We start from the raw sequence: 18,052 nt of genomic DNA, 5'->3' as shown, positions 1-18,052 counted from the left end.
CAATACACTAACATGCACGAATGTTGTTATCCAAGTTCTTGCTTTGGTTTATTATTCACCTATCATATCTGCTAACACTAGGTGGATTCTTTCAGAGATTTCTTTCTCTTGTCACAATTATGCCCATAGCTTGACCCAATTTGGCAATGACTTGTAGGATATTGCTCACAGTAGACAGAATATAGAATAATAAAGAGCACCATGGCATAAAATTACAGAATGAACATGAAGCACATGTTCAGGGCCAAAGCTGTTTGCTACAAGCTGATGTTTTGACAGGAACAAAATATAGCTGTTTGTATGCAACAAAGAAGAGGACTTTGAGCAAACTAAAAATATATAAACATGAATGTATAAAATATGACCCCCTGAAATAGGCTGTATTTCTTTTCATTAATAATTCTGAAGGGAAGCCTTGAATGAACCTGTCTTAGGACAGGTTGAAAAGTAAAATATATCAATGCAGAAGAATTTAGGTGACCATTTACACAAGGTGAGTCCCAGCTAAAACTGAAGTAAGTGCTTGAACAAAGAAGTGATGTGACTAGCAATGAGAAAGATTTCAAAGTTAAATTGCAAAAACAGCATACAGCAGGGAATCTACCCCTGTAAGCCAATTAGGGTATTGCCATGTATTTCAGAAGGACTAGTATTCCTCTGCTGGGATACTTTTCTTTGCCCCAAATCCTCCTTTGATTGTGAACTGGTATTAAGTAATTAGCTCTGTTTGTAGAAGTTACCACTAAGGAAGTGTTCTTAAATACCATTTTCTTACATACTGTGGAAAGTGCAAATTCATAAGCAGTTTTGTGTGTGTGTATATATGTGTACACACACTTATAAAATAAACATAGTAGCCTCTCTTTATTTCTGATTTTTCTTTCCTTTACCCAAAGACTTTTTTTTTTTAAACAAAACTTCATTTTCCCAAACTTTCCACAATATGAACTCTATTAACATAAAACTCATGCTACTGTGACTGAAATCTATCCTCATTTCCCACATTCATATCCCACAGATATTAGTGGGAATTTTGTGTAAAGATGAGGATAAAATTATTCCTTCTCTATTCTGTGATGCGCAAAATTTAAAAGGAGTATGCACTTGTTTTTCCCCTTATTATATCCAACCCTAACCACACCTTTTTTACTTTTACCACTTTCTTCTGACTTCCTCATACATCTACACAATTCCTTTCTCTCCCATTCTGCTTAACATTTGCTTCCCTTTTTATCTTTTCATTGTCATGCTTGCCTACAGCATTTCAGAAAATAATAATGTTTCAGCATGGTGGGTCACATTATCAGTGAAAGAGAAAAGGCAGGGGGCAACAGGTGGAACACATTTTATCAAGTGTGTTCATCAAAAGAAAAGCATGGCTTTCAGAAAAAAAAAAATCTTATTTCAAGTGTTCTTTTTATACTTTTATTTGAATGCACTTTTGTTTGCATTCCTAGTGGGAACACAAGCAGGAGGTTACTATACAAAGCTTAAAAAGGAGAGAAATTACTCAAACATAGAACTAGCAAGATACCATACTGCGATAAAACTGGAACATTTGCATGTAATACTAAAGGAAATAGAATTATGTATACACAGCCATACAGCACAGGGTAACTAAAAAGAAAGGTCATCTTGCTTAGTTATCACTTTGTTCTTCATCCCTTTGTTCTATTATTACACATTGTGCTCACTTGCTGATTTGTTTTCAAATACCTCACAATATAAAATGTGGACTGATATGAGTTTAATTTGCTTGATGTTTTGAAAAATAAATGTTATTCCCAATATTTTGCAATTCAGCAACTAGTTTGCTGTAAAATTTTAAGTTTACAACTCCAAAGCAAATTATGAAGCCATAAATTACAAAAAGAATACTGGCTGGTCTGAACTTGACGGTCCTTTCACAGTTCTAAGTGAGTAGACTAGGATCTAGCACTTTATGAAGGTTGTCTAGTCTGTGGTTTCATTATGGTAAATTTTGGGCAGTGTTTAAGTTCATTTCAATTTAGTCAAATAGGTTAAAAGTTATTAGAAAAAACACAGAAAGTGATTTTAGCATGCTAACCGCTTTGTGTTTATTATCAGAGTAACTCTTAAAAAGGAATATACTTGCATTTTTTACACTGCAAAAGGTGAAAACTATTGTATATCTAGTAGCATCTAATCTGCCTCTCTTGTGCTAGTCTGAGAATGAGTTAACTGTTGGTCTGCAGTCCTTAAAATAAATATTTTATTCTCTGATGTAAGAGACAAATAGTAACTACAATGCTTTTTAATACTAGTTTGGGTTCAAATAGTAATTACTCAGAAACATAGTATTTCTGTACTACAATAACTACCGTGGAATCATATTGCTAGGTTGCTCCCAAAGCCAAAATACGGTGATCACTTGTTTATTAACAACTTAAGAGAACAGACTTCTCATCTTTCTGAGGTCTTTCTACTGCCTCATTCATGTTAACTCTGGAGAAGTTCACTGGGGTGAAACTGAATTAGTATGTCAATTATTAGGAAAACTAGACCTGTTGAATAAACACCATCCTTTGGTACTCAAAGTGGTGGAACATTACTGTAAATGACAGCAAGGTTAGTCAGTAAGTCTCTAAAATATTCACTAGGTTCACCAGGTCACTACATAAAAATAATCCTGGCAGTTTTCACGCTCTATTTAGTTGTGCCTGAAGACCTTTAATCAGGCTGAAGATGAAGAATTTGTATGACATAACAGTTCCTTACACCTCTCAGTAGTTTTTTATTCCTCTAATGCTTTTGTTCAGGTTTATTCCTTTACAGTTCATGCAAATACATTCCAGAATTCTTAATATTATCCTGTCAGTTTTTTATCATAATGATCAAAGCCTACACAGGATGCTTTATTATATTTAGCAATCTTCTGCAAACACAATTAAATGACAGCAGGTAATCAATGGTTGGGCAATTAAGATTCCATAGTGATTAGCAGAGTTCATTCACAATTCATAGCCAGTAACTCTAATACATTATATCAAACTCTTAATCTGTGCAAGTTTTTCATTAAAGTTCGAGCTTTGGAAGATTTTCAGTGTGAACCTTTCAGAAATTCTCCGTACTACTAGAGCTCTGCTGCCATTTGCTGCTTTGGATTGTGTGACACTTCCTGCTCAAGTTAAATACCAGACTGCCCAACATGCTTTCATTCATCTCCTTACCAACCTTCCTTACCAACAGCAGTGCTCTCCTGAAACACAATAGCTCTTCTGTTAAATTAATACATTTATCTAATTTAATCTGGAGAGTTCAGAAAAATCAAGGCAGAGAGCAGCCTCTTCTGGCCCTTTATCTTGATATGGCTGTCCTACTAATTAGCATGAAATTTTGTGCAAGTGTAAAGGTGTACTTAACCATGGTGAATCAGACTCGATGTGCAGGGAGAAATGAGCTAAACTGCTAGAATACAGCAATATTATTCAACACTTCAGAGTGTATATCTGTGAGGTTTATTCAAATTAATTATAGCAAGAATAACAGTATCAATACTTTCATATTTGAGTTTAAATGATATGGGTAGCAGTTATGGATTTAATAAAGTATCACTCTATACTCCTGTAGTTAAACATTACTATGAAAACACAAATAAATATAACAAAGAACATCCATATAAAGCTCTCATGATTCATCTTGCGGTGAGGGATTCATCTCACCGCACTTCTTGATGTAGACATCTACACCTCAGCTATTCAGCCTAGCCTGCCGCCTTTACAATCAATGAACAAAAACAGACACTTTCAGGCTACAGTTCATCTGACCTATTTTAGATGAGATGAATCACACTCTGGAGTGCCTGTTCTCTTTGCTGACTATAAAGGCAGACTAGATGATTAGCTCAGATGTAAATGGCTACATCCTACATATTAGACATCTACACTGGTCAGATGAAACCCACTCTTACTGTCCAGATAAATATTGAAAGACTAATGCAAGTTTACTTTCATGCGGTCCAGGAGACGCTGTACTTCAGAATAGTCACATTTGACAAGAATAGTGTCATTAGCAGGCAGGCTGATATATTTGTGTAGCCAAAGCTTTTAAAAATGCCTTAATAAAATATTATCTGGAGTCTTTTCTTAATGTATGAGAAAGGTCAACCATGGAATAATATTGAGTATAGCTGTGTCTATCTCATTTTGCCTGATGTTTTAAGTCTGCTCCTAATGATGCTGGTGGAATCTCCCCATGGATTTCTACATATATTCTACCACTGCCTGGGGCATGCTCCTTTGCTTTGGTTACTCATTAGGCTGTGTTTTGGTATAAATAATATATTTCTGTGCTTGAGCAGTGCCCAGGTTCTACCTCCCTCCAGCATCTCAGGCACACTATGGCCTTAAAAGTTCTCTGCTTCATCCCATTTCTCAGAAGTAAGGGTTGTGACCCAACTGCTATATGCCCCGAGTCAGTGTTAAACACCATGAGTCTTCCCAGGAGACAGCATGCCAAAGCTACTAAGACAGCATATTTAGAGTAAATAACTCTCCAGGAACACCTGAATATCACAGCAAACTTCTGAGACATTTTACAGAATAACTTATAAAAAGGACACAATTTATTCACAGGGAAAACAGTATCAAAACAGTGTCACCTATGATTCAAATACACACAGCAAACTGTGCACAGATCCCTCTATCCAGTACTCTCAACACTACAAAAGCCTTTTAGGGCTCTATTCAGCAATTTTAGTCACTTTAGCTCAATTTCAGGCATATTGTCTTTGCTCCTGAATACTCTGCTTAGCTTGCTCAAGTTCAACACTCAAGAAGTTCCTTTAATTCAAAAAATACGCTCCTCTATGTTCTCTGAACCTCACAGTGTTTGAGTAACACCTCTGCCTCCCAAGTTTTAACTAGTGATTTGTACTTTTCTCTTTGGCGAGGGATTTTTCATATTAAGGGCCTTAGACCTACCCTGAAGGCCAGCTGGGAGAACTGGATTTGCTTTACCTTGGTCAGCCTTCTCAGCATACTCATTACTCTATACAAATTCATTCCTCAATTGTTATGTTATGCCACATAACCGATGGTGGAACCATTATGGTAGTATCTTTGTCAGCAGCTTTCAGATTTTGTTCTCATTTTTTGAGAGATAGATCTACAGAGTTCCTAAAACTAATAATTCATCAGATACTTTGAGAAAATGGCTAGGTATGGTCACACATTCCATTTTTGCTTTTTAAAGGAAAAACAACAACAACAACCACAAAACAGTGAAGATTAGATTAATACATAATTCAGGATTGTTTCAATGTGATGAGTTTCACTGGCTTAATTCTAAGCCTGAAGAGTAATAGTACAAGTCAGAAGTTTCAAAGACGGGCATTTAAAATTAATCTTAGAAGCAGATCACTTTTAAACACTGATTTAATTTTTATTCTTCTGACTTATTAGTTCTACTCCAATATTTCTAAAGAAATCAGGGTGAGGAGGTGCATAAATGTGAGCTGCCAGTTTGCAAATTTTCACCAGAAGATTTTGCTATCTGTGAGAGACTGTTACAGATATACCAACCCTTTTTCATTTGACAGCACCCACTGCTTTTGTATAGAAGATACTGCACGTAACATCAGTGTGAAAACAAGATAACAAATTATTGTTCAAAAAAAAAGATTAAAAAAAGCAAAAAAAAAAAGAAGTGCCATGAAATCTCCTGTATTCAAAAATACAGTTCTTCAAATGTCATAATTTTCCCCCTGCATTAGTTATGGATAAATGAGAGAAGAGTGTAAAATGCTTTTTTCTTTTGGAAATTGCTTTGACTTGAGGCTTCTTAATCATACTTGCTCTTTCTGATCATAACTATGATTTATAGCTTGCCCCTCATAGGGAAATGGAACAGATTAGACATGATTCTGGTGCTTTTGTTCGACTAGGGACAGCTGGCTATGGATATGACACAAAAATGAATTTTTTTTCCAGACTTAGCAAGAAAGTTAATTTTGAATTCAAGTAAACATGTGTGTGTGTGTGCATGCGCGCATGTGTTTGTAGTCACTCTTTAAATAAAAGAAATCCAAACCTTTGTTTTCTGCAGGAAGAACAATTTTTTCCTGTTGTTTCAGACTGTGTGTTACTCTTCTGGATTTTAATTCTCAGTCTTTCTGCAGGTATCTCAAAAAAGTGATCTCATGTATTGAATGCAGTTATTTCCTTAAATAGGAAATGTAAAATGGTGTCCTGTCTGACTTCCTGAAACTACGAATACTGACAGAAAGAAAATGCTTGAAAGCAAAACTATAAATCCCTCGGAAATTCAGCCTGGTGAATAAACCTGGCTTCAATGAAGTAAGTTCCTACAAGTTGAGTACATGAAAGCAAGGTAACTGTACACTGCCTCCTGTAGCCATGGATATCCTGTAGACAGAAGCCTTGATAACTTTCCACCAGCCTCTAAAACTCATCTGTCTCCTGATCACAACATCATTTGCTTTTGTAGCATAGTTTCCACCTCAGCGGAAACTGCTAATCATGCTGAAATATGAAGTTGCTATAAACACTAGACAAAAGTACACTATATACCTTGCTGAAGCTGCAAACTTAAACACTTTACATGTTCTGAGACAGGATTAAAAGGAAAAAGGCTGATGCGTTAACATACCCTAAGGATCTTACTTGCTGAATAGAACACAACTATTGTGTTTTAAACTCCAAGCCTACAGAGAAAACTATAAAAATAAATCATGGAATTACAAATTTTACTAAGAGGAGCAGAAAATAAAAATATTTATAACGAATAAGCTTGTCTGAACAAAGAGGATGAAGAACAACATTCTCTCCCTCCCCTTGCTAAGCATTTATTTGTGTCCTACATGCAGATCACAAAACAAAAAGTATTGCCCATACAAGCAACAGCATACATTTTCCACACTTATACTTTCAGTGTGTGTTTTTAGTTTGCATCAGACAGATTTTTGTTGGAAGGGAAGAAAACGGAGAGAGGGAAAAAAGGCACCAACAGGTGTCTCACAAAGGGGGGTAGGGTCAAGTTAGGGATGCTAAATCTCCTTCTCAACAGGCACCGTGTTTGAGCCAAAGCAGTAACTCTCACTTTCTTCTCTGATCATTACTAGAGTTTCCTGCTGCCTGATCCTGTTCTTATCTCTCCGGCTAATCTTAGTCTTAAAGCTTTTTCTTTTCATACCAGAAAGAGGAGAAAGGATGGCTGTGGGCCACTGGCAATTGTACATAGTTACAATACAAATTGCCACTTTAAATTTAGCATCACGATTTTATCTTCTGTTTTTCTAGGTGGTGTGAGGCCCCAGCAAGACAACAGAGAAAAGATGGTATTTGTGTAATACAATTGAATGCGATGCAATCATTACGTACACATACCTAATATGACTTTCTCTGTAGGCTCAGGCAACGAGAGACTTAATATTCTCTCTTCAGTTATAGTTGTTTTAAGGACATTATTTTTGTAGACTGAATCTGTCTGGTAGCTGACTATGTACTAGTCATTTCACAGGAATGCAAAAACCTACCCTTTGAAGCTATGTACCCAAAAAGCTGCAATGGCAAGAAGAGGGCAATGTAAATAAAATCCTTTGTTAATATATCCCTGAAAAACTAGGCAGTACAGATATGTTGCTGGTGGATCTCAACAACTGACTGCAGTTAATTTTCCACTTTGAAACTTAATTAAAAGTAGGGCCTTTCTTCTATAAATATGAACTTGGAAAAAAACATGACTATCTGGAACTGCTGCGGCAACTCCTGAACAGAACTTTGAAACAGAAAAACCCCCATGAGGAATAAAGAGCTCACAGTCACCTTGCAATGCTGTTGCTTGGTGTCCTCTGTGTTGAATGATGCTGAGAATAGGAGCAGGGCAAATGGGGCTCATCTCAAGCTGCAGTCTGATTTCACAAGGTATCTACCTAAGATATGAGGAGCACACTCACCTGGCATAATTTGAAATGGGTTTCATGATCAGGAAGCAAAAAGTATTGAATACATTAGTATAAATTCCACAGCCATTACTACTGTGTTATGAGACTATCAGGCTACAGAGGGAATGAGACATACAAGTAAAACGACCTCTTTTTCCACAGACTGTTTCCACAGGTGCACAGATTTTAAGGCCAGCATGCCCTGATAAAGCTTCTGTAGTCTGGCTCTTAACAAAGAAGACAGCATATTATCCTTTATACCTGTGCTGATGCAGTAAGTAGCATTTGACAAAACACTTCTCTATCTATCGAAAAAGTGAAGATATGTCAGTAAATAAATTTCTGAAGGTTAAAATTGTCACTGATGGTCTAATCTAGGCCATGGTCATCCACCTAATCTTTTTCGAGTGCATTCTTCTCCAGTGCTTAACTGACTGCAGAGGAATTGATACCTTAAGGTCTAGAATTTGTTGGCTTTTTTTCAGAAAACATGGTTAAAAATAAAATCAAAGGGTTAGTGGATGTGGAGGATTAGTCTTTAAACTTGGGCTTCCATTAAAAAGAACCAGTAAAAATGAAATTTTGGTTCAGAAGAAATAAAAAAGAGCACTACTCTTCCTTATACAATAATCTATATTTATACAGGCACAATTAAAATTAATGCTTTGATGCTCTGGTTATTTGTGGATACTTCATCGTTCCATATTTTAAATAATAGACAGTCATCCTTCTCTGATCTCTTCTGGAAACTGAGTTTTCTAATCAATGTTTTTCCTCTTTTCTTTAGGATTATTTACAGAATGGCACTAAGGTAACAAACAACTCATTATAAGGACCAGTATGCATTTCCTGGTAATTTAGCAGAATTACATTTGAGAAGTTTGGTTTTTTTAATTGTTCTGTTTTGGACCTCAGTTCAAATACGTACCTACGTCTCCCTCTGTATTTAAACTTGTGGTTTAAATACTCAGAAAAACAGTGTTAACACATCAATGTGTATTTCTGGATCAAATCTTCTGATCTGAATAGAGAATTAACAGTTGAATGCTTCTCATTCAGAAGCTGAATCTCCAGCAAATATCTCAAAAGAAGCTTAAGCAGACTTGGACTAACCTTGAAAATGCTTGGATAACCTGGAAAATGCTTTGGACAAGCACGGTTTACAGCATATTAGTAAGTTTTATTTTTAAAAAGCCAAATGTGTATGAAATTTATCATGTGAAACAAATTAACCATGCATGAGGGAAGACAGATTTACAAATTGTCAGTTAAGTGATTTCAAAACACTATCTATTTGTCTTTGCTTGGTTTTCTCTTAAATCCTCAACTTCTAATTAATCATGTTTCTAATAAGTGACTAAAATCAATAGTTTTACTTAATTCGGATTTCAAATCCTAGTGCACTACTTACAAGAACATCCCTTTGCATCTCCATTACAAATGCAAGCTTTTGGTTGTCTGTGTATCATTTTGCGCTTGCACAAGTGTCATCCATGTTAAGGAGAGATGTGCATGCATGTGTTAAGAAATGGGTAACTGAAAGGACAAGTCATCCTCCACACAAAGTGGATGGCTTCACTAATTTGTCACTTTTTTATTTTTCATCCAATAACTTCATTAGAGGGGTCCAACTCAAGTGACATCAGTGTGAAACTGAAGTTTGCAGGATCCAGTACAGGCACGTTATTTATAAAACAAATCCTCCCCTTTAAACATTATCTGCAGATAGAGAGTATATATTTGCTATAAGCAAAAATAGCAACCCTTATGTTTCCTAACCATTAACACCCTTATCTTGCAACTTGTTGCAAATGGTGAATACCGCACCTGCTCAGAACCTTGTCAAAGGCTCCATCTACTCCATCAAGTTTCAGGAGCCAGTTGCTTCTGAAGAATGAGAAGCAGAATATATACATGCAAGTTCAGTTTGCCTCTTTGTTCTATACAGGATAAATTCAGATAGGCTAAAATGATTATTTCATTGCTAACATGTCAAAAGAATTTTTTTGAGCTTGACAGACCAAGAGGAATGCAGACTCCCTGCAGAGGCATCTGTTAACCATGGGCACTGTTTGTCTTGTTTCAGCAAAGGTTTGTTTCACAAACATTTTCTTACTGTGAACAAAGTTTCTGCAGAGATATACTGTACGATTAATTTTGTATTTCTAAAGTAAACATGACTGGAAATTTAAGATATGCACCTCTATACTTCACAAAGGCGACAATGTTAAAAAATGTCACCAGTTTTTAAGACCTTCCCATGTGTTTGTGTGGTGTGAACCACAAAGGTACACCATTATGAAGAAAGGCAGAGCCAGAAGTCAGTTGTGCCTGGTGCACATTGAAGATGATACAATGAACTTTCATTTATTTTCATTTGCTGTGCAGTGACCAAGCTTAATTGCCATTTCTATAACATCATGAGCTGCTTTGGGCAGGAGGACAGAACCTCTATGATAACAAAGCCAGCCAAACCAATATATGGCAGAAGAGACCTTACCCAACTTAGGTGCTTCCAACTTTTCACACAACTCCTCTTAGTCATATACCTCAGCACCTCTTTCAATTCAGGCTTGTAATGCCAGAGATAATTAAGCTGGATATATGCATTTAACTTTTCAATTCATATATTTTTACATCACTCATAACAATCAAAGATGACATCTAGGTAGCTATTTCCTCTTATCCTAGCTACAGGGCTACAGGAGACACTACTAAACTGCGTACTTAACTAATGAGCATTTATATTGCACAGATCTTCAGAAAACATACTTATTCATAACCCATAAATCACTAGCTCAATCCATAGACCTTAATCCATCTCTTCATAAAAATACAACTAAAAAATGAAATAAATATTAACACAGTGATGTAAAACAAAAAATACATTTCAGTCTGTGACCAGAATTGTCACTTTTTCTGTTCCTGCAGATTCAAATACAGGCCTTTTTTTTTTTTACTTGGAAGAATGAATTTGGTTATTTACATGTCATCAGTGGGCATATCATACAGAGAAATGTTAAATTTAAAGTGTGTGGCACTTGCAGAAGTATTTTTTACTATTTTAACATGCTAGGCTGAAGAGCAATACAAAAAATCTGTATGACAGATACACTTCGTAGAAAGTCATGCAAGGGAGCAGCATAACCATTTAACACTGTTGTGAAGAGCTTAACTGCAGTGTAAAAGATATTTGGCCTTATTCTGCACCTCTGTCAGGAAGTATATTTCGCACTCTATGAATCAGATTTTCTCTTCCTGATCAGTGCTTTATATATTTTTCCCAAGACAATATATATTGTATTAATATATGAACAGTTCAGAGCAACTTATATTCAATACAGTTTCTATTACATACACATCTGGGCAAAGACAGGGAAAAAATCCCCACTTATGTAAGCTATGAGAATATAATGACCAAAAAAATGAAATGAAGACGAGAAAAGAAAGGACGGAAGAATACTCTGGTAAGTAACAATGTACATTAACGGTCAGCTGTCCTCCAGTATCACATTTGATAGAGTATGTCTACCACCTCTTATAGCAGATGGTAATTCCATACATATTCTTATTATTCACCTTCACTGAACATGGTGCTGTATAATAGATTTTCAGTAAGTTTTGGCACACCCATTCCACTGGAAAATTATTTGATTGAATTCATAAAGAACCAACAGAGATTAGTTATGAGGTAGCTCAACGGCAAGAAGTCTTTCCAGTTTCCTAGGACAGATTTGAAAGCAACAGAGATTCTGTTGTCAATATTTTTGGTTTATTTTAATGAGCTGAGTGATCTTAAACTAAAGCCATCTCACATTGTTCCCCATCTGCCTCCTGTATATCCAACAGCTCTGACCTTGTTGTGAAGCTTCATAAGCACTACGATATCAGCACTGTATATTCAGTCAATTCAAAGTTCTTTTCTCTTCAAGCATGTGAATGTAACCATCAGTGGCATGATTAGTAACTACATACAAGGAAAAAAGTAACTGGACATGAATTTTTAATAAAAGATGTTCAAGCCCCCTCTTCACATGCTAAAAAGATATTTTCTTGTTCTTAATCCCAAGATGGTTTTAGCAGTCTAATCCAAAACCTTCAAAAATGAGAGGAACTTTTGAGAAGTGCTCTTTTATAAACTGCCACTTTCCCCTGGTCCTATACAAAGAGAAACAGGGACAGAGGTTTTGCAGCTATCTGAGTAGATAAATGGTCGGTTTACTTTCAGAGCAGATTTTCATTTTTGGAAGGAAGAGTACAAGTAAAATTTAAAGTAAGGTAAGCTTTATGAAAAAATTGCCAGATGTTTAGCACAATAAGAAAGTTCAGATAAAGCAGAACATCTATTATGCATAGCTAGAAAGTGCTTTAAAGTACAGGACTCCACATGACCACTCCTAAAATGGGTGCCAAGGGAAGCACTGAAATCTACTGCAATGAACCTCCCAATACATTCCTGAGAGCATATTGGTATTTGCAGAAAATGCTTCCATCAGCCTGTGCTAACACACCCTTTAAGCTCTTCACACCCACAGCAAGCTGCCTTTAGTTCCTAATTGCTCACAATGAGTATCTGGTGATACACAAGAGTTCATGAGAGGTCCTTAGAGAACCTTGAAGATTTAAGATGGTTAAGATGGTTGGGACAGATGACAGTGCACTTGAAAAAGAGCAGAACATTGCTATGGTATGGGTAGAAGATAAAGCATGTGTGGCGATATGAAGCTGGTAAGGTGGCAAGGGTCATGGAAAGCAGAGGAACTGAGCATTAGATGAGGAAATTAGGTTGCCTAAGAGTAAAAATGATAAAGGTTACAGGGAATGCAAGGAGTAACCCAGTTAACTGTGCTGAGAATTTGTGAAGAGCTGGGCAACGGGACATAGCACATGAGGGAATCATGGGGTTATGGGGAGTAAAGGGGAAGGCAGGAACTGCTGTTCATGGGGTGGGTAGAGGTTTCCATGTGCGGAACATGAAAGACATTGAGAGGTAAGGAAAAGGCAGTGCTGGCAGGCTAGTAAATAGAATAATGGGTTGCAAGATACTGCAATGTAAGTGGTACGTGAATACAAATAGCATAAATACTGTTGGAAAATGTCAGCTAACTGAAACCACAGCTGTCTATAAGAAAAATCTATGTCAACAAAGTTCTTATGAACAGAATACTTGTGGAAGAAGTAAAAAGGAAAAAAATAGTCCTGGCACTTTAAAATTTTTTTGCTTGTCATTTTATGAATCACAGTATTGTAACTTTTTGTCTCAATTTGGAACAAGGTATAGTTTTTGAAATCTCTAAAATCATCCCTGAGTCGGCCTAAAAATTCTCACACTTTGCACTGAAGGGCACTGGGATTTACTGATGGGGTGGTATTGATTCAGGATGTAAGGTTTTTTGTAATAAAAATAATATAGGTTGCACAAATTTTAAGGAAAAGACTTACATGGCTGTCAGTAGGAGCACAGCATACAAGCTCTTCCCCCTCCCAAGCTCTTAAACACTGTGACCATCCACTCTAACAACCCGAAGAGGTATCCACATATCACTCTATTGCCTTACATTTTTCCCCTCAAACAGTTGCTGATTCCTTCCCCTCCTCCCAGCAGAGCACTATACAAAGGTCAGGCAAAGGCCTTTGAGATTAAATTTTAAGTGATTAAAATTTCCATTATTTTGTGAACTTGTTCCACGTATTAAAAAGCCCTAATGGAACCTGCACACATTTGTGCAGGTAAAGACACATGATGACAGGAATTAAGGAAATTAACTCCTCTGCTTTGGACTGAAGTAATCTTCCAGAACGTAATTGGCTTTCAATCATTCACACATAAGATGCCCTTCACCTTTAAATGGTAATTAATTTTAACATACATATTTCAAATTCCATTTATGTCAGAGTTTAAGAAAGCTCCTATTGCCATAGTAGAACACACTATATACATTTTGTCCATGATTAGACTATGTGAGAGTGTAATTCAGATTTCCGATCTATGTATCTATACAACATTTTACCATTTCTGTGTGACCCTTAGCAGGGGGAAATGCAGGAGGACACGTCCTGGCCAGAGCTCAAGAAACAACTCCCTCAGCAATGCAAGGTGACTATTACATCCTTTTGTGGAATGCACTTTATCTTCTTGCTGCATTGAGCTCTCTGTGGGACATGGCAAAGTGGATACAAGTCTACATGACTTTTCAGGGCTTTGCCTAGATCATACCAAAGCTGTGCAAAGCATAATGACCGTACACCTAGCTGCATCTGCTTTAATAAAAGCAATGGAATTCTGGAAAATCCCACAACACAGCACTTTCCTTCTTCCATGGCTGTGAGAGAAAGACTACAGAGGAAATATTTGGAAAAATTGGGTTTGATCTAGTTGCTTCTGGGATGTCAGCCCACCCTCTCCAGTTGATGTAGCAGCAACATGTGATGGGTGATAAAATGTGCATCTCTGACAAAATGGCCTTCTATAGATCAGGTGCAGTATTAAAAAATACATTACTTCTTGTCTATGTTTTCCTTTTGCATGTCACATCCTATCACCACGTGATGTTGCATCTCCCTCATACTAATATCAACCCTGGCTGACAACCAGGGAGATTGCAGTGTTGGCACCCCCGCCAAACGGTTAGGCATATCCTGGACAACAGATGCTTATACTTAAATTGGGACTAATTTGCATTTTGTGTATTGTGGCTTTTTTAATGCTTAGTCTTAGTAATGAAAAGGAATGTGTAATTCTGAAATAGTAATACTTTTCTTTGAAAAGCCAGGTTTCCTAATGGATTGCCATCTGTTCAACCCTTTGCCAGGAAATAGATTTGTCCTGCTTACTGCAAACAGTATTAGGGTGAAACTGTAGATTACATAGTGGATTGCTGAGCAGTTTAAAGTGCATGCTGGCACTTTGTTATTTCAGTAATAATAACTTTAGTTGTTCCTTTTCTAGTAATGCTTGAATTTAAACAAATCCATCCAGGAAACTGTATTTAGAGTACTTTATGAAGTGCTTTGCTCTAATGTTCCAGTAAAGTTGCCTATAACTCCTCTATCATTTTGCAGTCAAGCTCATCAGGTTTCTTCTGCATAGGATTCCCAGCAAAGTACTCTCTGTCTTATTTTGAGCACCCATCTTAATCCTCCAGAAAGAACATTTGAAAAAACAAGGCACTGGCCTAAATCATGCTTTCAACAGTACAAGATTTATACAGGCTGGGAGCCTCTAGGTGCAAATTAGGAAGAAAGATGCCCAGCAATTCAGAATGCTATCGGGAACTGTTTGACCTCTTTAACTCGTGAAGCCAAAGAAGCAAAACAAATTAGGATGGTAAGTTATCCTCCTCCGTAACCCACAGAAATTTAACATTTTTGCAGAGCCTTATCAGGGGCACATGCGTATTGTCAGGGAGAGGTCCAGTTTTTACAGCCTGGAGGCAAAAGTTGACTTTTAACATAACTTCAATATCTCAGCACCCTCTCATATCACCTCCTTAAGGTTAGTGGCACTGTCTCCAAGCTAGGAAAACACCAAGACTGCTCTCTACATCTGGACCAAGTTCTTATCCACAGGAACACCTAGACACACCGTTTTATATAGGAATGTTATTAGTGCTAGTAAATAGAGAAACTGCCGTTGCTGTTCCCTTCCCTGCCTCAACCAACCCCCAAAACACAGCACTTCGCACCCGAAAATGAATGCCTTTGCCGCCCGCCACAACTTTGAACTTCCAGAGGCTGCGGGAGAGGCGCCGCCGCCAGCAGACCAACCGGCACCAGGCAGCATCTCCCACCCGCGGCCCCGGGGCGCCGCGGCGGAGCCGCCCGGCAGCAGACCCCGCCGCCCCGGGAGGACAAGCCGGGGGGGGGGGGGGGCGGCGGGATGCCGGCCCTACCGCGGCTCCTCCACACGGACAGCCGCTCCCCCCCCCCCCTTGCAGAAAGTTTTGTTTTCTCCGTTTCATCCCTCCCGTCAGCGAGCCGGGCTCAGCGGGGAGACGCCTTCCCTCCTCGCCACCCCCCCGGCCCCGCACGCCGTCGCCGCGCAGGGCTCCCCGGCGCCGCGGTGCTGGGGCTCGGCGGCAAGCGCTGCGGCTCCCCGCGCCGCGGATGGCGCCTGCGGCTCGCGGGGAGGGCGGCGGCGCGGCAGGGCGGGGAGCGGCGCTTACCTCGGTCCAGCGTGAGCGGCTGGACCGCTGTCAGTGTCGCCATGTCTGCGGCGGGGCTGGAGCTCGAATGACGCGCGGCTCCGACACCAGCGTGGAGTGAGGGAAAGGGCGGGGAGAGGGGGCGGAGGAGGGGGGGGGGATGGCGGCTCCGTGGGGGTGGAGAGCGGCGCGGGGGCGGATGGCGGCCGGGGCGCCGCGGGGCTGGAGGCGCGCGGCCGCCAGGTGCGGCGCGGCGCAGCGCAGCGCAGCGGTGCGCTGGCCGGCGGCATCGCCGCGCAGCCGGGCGGGCCACGGCCTCCCGCCCGCCCCCTCGGGCTCGCCGCGGGGCGGGGCCGCGCGGGAGGGAAGGGCGGGGGTGCCGCAGGCCGGTTCTGAACGGCTTCGTCACGCGCCGCCGCAACAGCCGGCGCGGGGCCTGTCGCCCCGCGGGGGGGAGGGGAGCGGGGCTCGCTTGGGGGGAGGCCGTGCCCCCCCCCCCCCCCGGGGCGAGGAGCCGGGAAGGGGTAAGGAGGGTGCGTTTGTGGTGGCGTCGTGCGCCTCCGTGGCGGTGCTGCCTGCAGGATCGGCAAGGGCCGTGGCCAAACGGGCACTCGCGTTTTAAGTCTGCAGGCGCGTGTCCGAAAGTGGTCGGGTTTTTTTGGCGGACGCAACTGTCAGCCTCGCCTGGTGTCCCGCGGGGGCCAGTTTCCCAACTGTTGAGTGCAGCTAGGCCACCCTCGGGAACTCAAAAACCTCTAATAAGACACATCCAACAGGTCTCCGCCGCATGGGGTTGAATCCTGGCGTTTGCAGAGAGAGAGGTGGCCGCAGGTGCGTGGTGGTCACCCCATGCCGATGAGCTCCGTTGTGTTTGACGGAGGCTGTCCGTGCAGGCGGTGTTTCGTTGTGCCAGCCCAGCAGGACTTGCTGGCAGCCGTCTGGTTGCGCGCTCCCCTCCTTCGCGCGGAGTCGAAGCGAAGGCTGTCTCTGTTCCCCTTGCAGGAAAAGGGGTGTTCGTGAGCACGGCAGGGCGCCACAGCATCTCTGCTGCCTTCCCTAGGGCGGACAACAGGGTACAGAAACGACTGAGTGAAGAATTACGCCCTGTTAGACCATTGCCCAGTCTACTATCTGCATTTTTCTTTGCCCAAGAAGCATTTAAGCTGGGTAGAATATTAGTCCAAAGAGGAATGTAGTACTCTGTTCCCCATATCCACTGGGATCTGGGAAGACGGGACTTGAAAATACAGCAGTAGGAGGTTGCACATCAGTAAAAGCTTTCTAACTGCAAAGGTATTTAAACACTGGTGTAGATAATTAGGGAAACTGTGGAAGTTTTATCATTGGAAGTTTTAAGAGCAGGTTAAAAATACATTTGGCAGTCTTAGATAAATTTAAATAATATACATGAGCCACCCACCACTTCTGTTAAACTGAATTCAACACAAATTTCCCTGATTAATAAACAATAAACAGTCATCCCTTTGGATATCTTGACAAGAAAATGTTTTAATTTGTTAAAATACTAAAGTCAAAAAATCAGCTTCTGGCAAGCAGTCAATTTTAAATCAAAATTAATGTGAGGATTTTTATTATGCAGATTTTATGTACTTGCATAGCAGCTGGATTGACATAAAGTGTAACAGCTCCTCTTAAGTAGTCACATTACTGTATATTGGATTCATAGTCCTAAGCAGAGAAGAGGTACACATTTGGAGCTATAACAGCCTAATGCGACAACTCTCAAACTGTTATGACACTTTAAAAAAATCTATTGCAGACATAAAAGTATGTTTAAATAATATTAAAAGCAAAGTGCCAAGCTAATTAGCCAATCAGGTTGTTTTTCATATAGGACTTTATGATCCTCCAACTTGTTCTTTTAAAGTGCCATATTGTGAACAGACATTTTGAAACAAAATACATTTAGAACATTAACTTTTCTATTAATAAATATGTAATGCATATGCCAAATAGATAAGTT

The 18,052-nt window shown here is 39.8% G+C and overlaps 1 protein-coding gene across 2 annotated transcripts in view; it reads right to left on the bottom strand.

Moving 5' to 3' along the window:
- The window catches only part of LIN7A (lin-7 homolog A, crumbs cell polarity complex component), a 51,887-nt gene extending 35,691 nt beyond the window's left edge, over positions 1 to 16,196 (bottom strand). For both annotated transcript variants that reach the window (XM_067289922.1, XM_067289923.1), the window contains exon 1: positions 16,090 to 16,196. In XM_067289922.1, the coding sequence (XP_067146023.1) occupies positions 16,090 to 16,132 (43 nt within the window). In that variant the 5' untranslated portion in view covers positions 16,133 to 16,196. The remainder of the gene's footprint in view (positions 1 to 16,089) is intronic.
- Positions 16,197 to 18,052: the final 1,856 nt, after the last annotated feature.

This window comes from Apteryx mantelli, chromosome 1, assembly GCF_036417845.1.
Source record: "Apteryx mantelli isolate bAptMan1 chromosome 1, bAptMan1.hap1, whole genome shotgun sequence".
Classification (NCBI taxonomy): domain Eukaryota; kingdom Metazoa; phylum Chordata; class Aves; order Apterygiformes; family Apterygidae; genus Apteryx; species Apteryx mantelli.
Note: the sequence above shows the minus strand (reverse complement) of the source record. Positions and strands in the feature narration are given on the sequence as shown.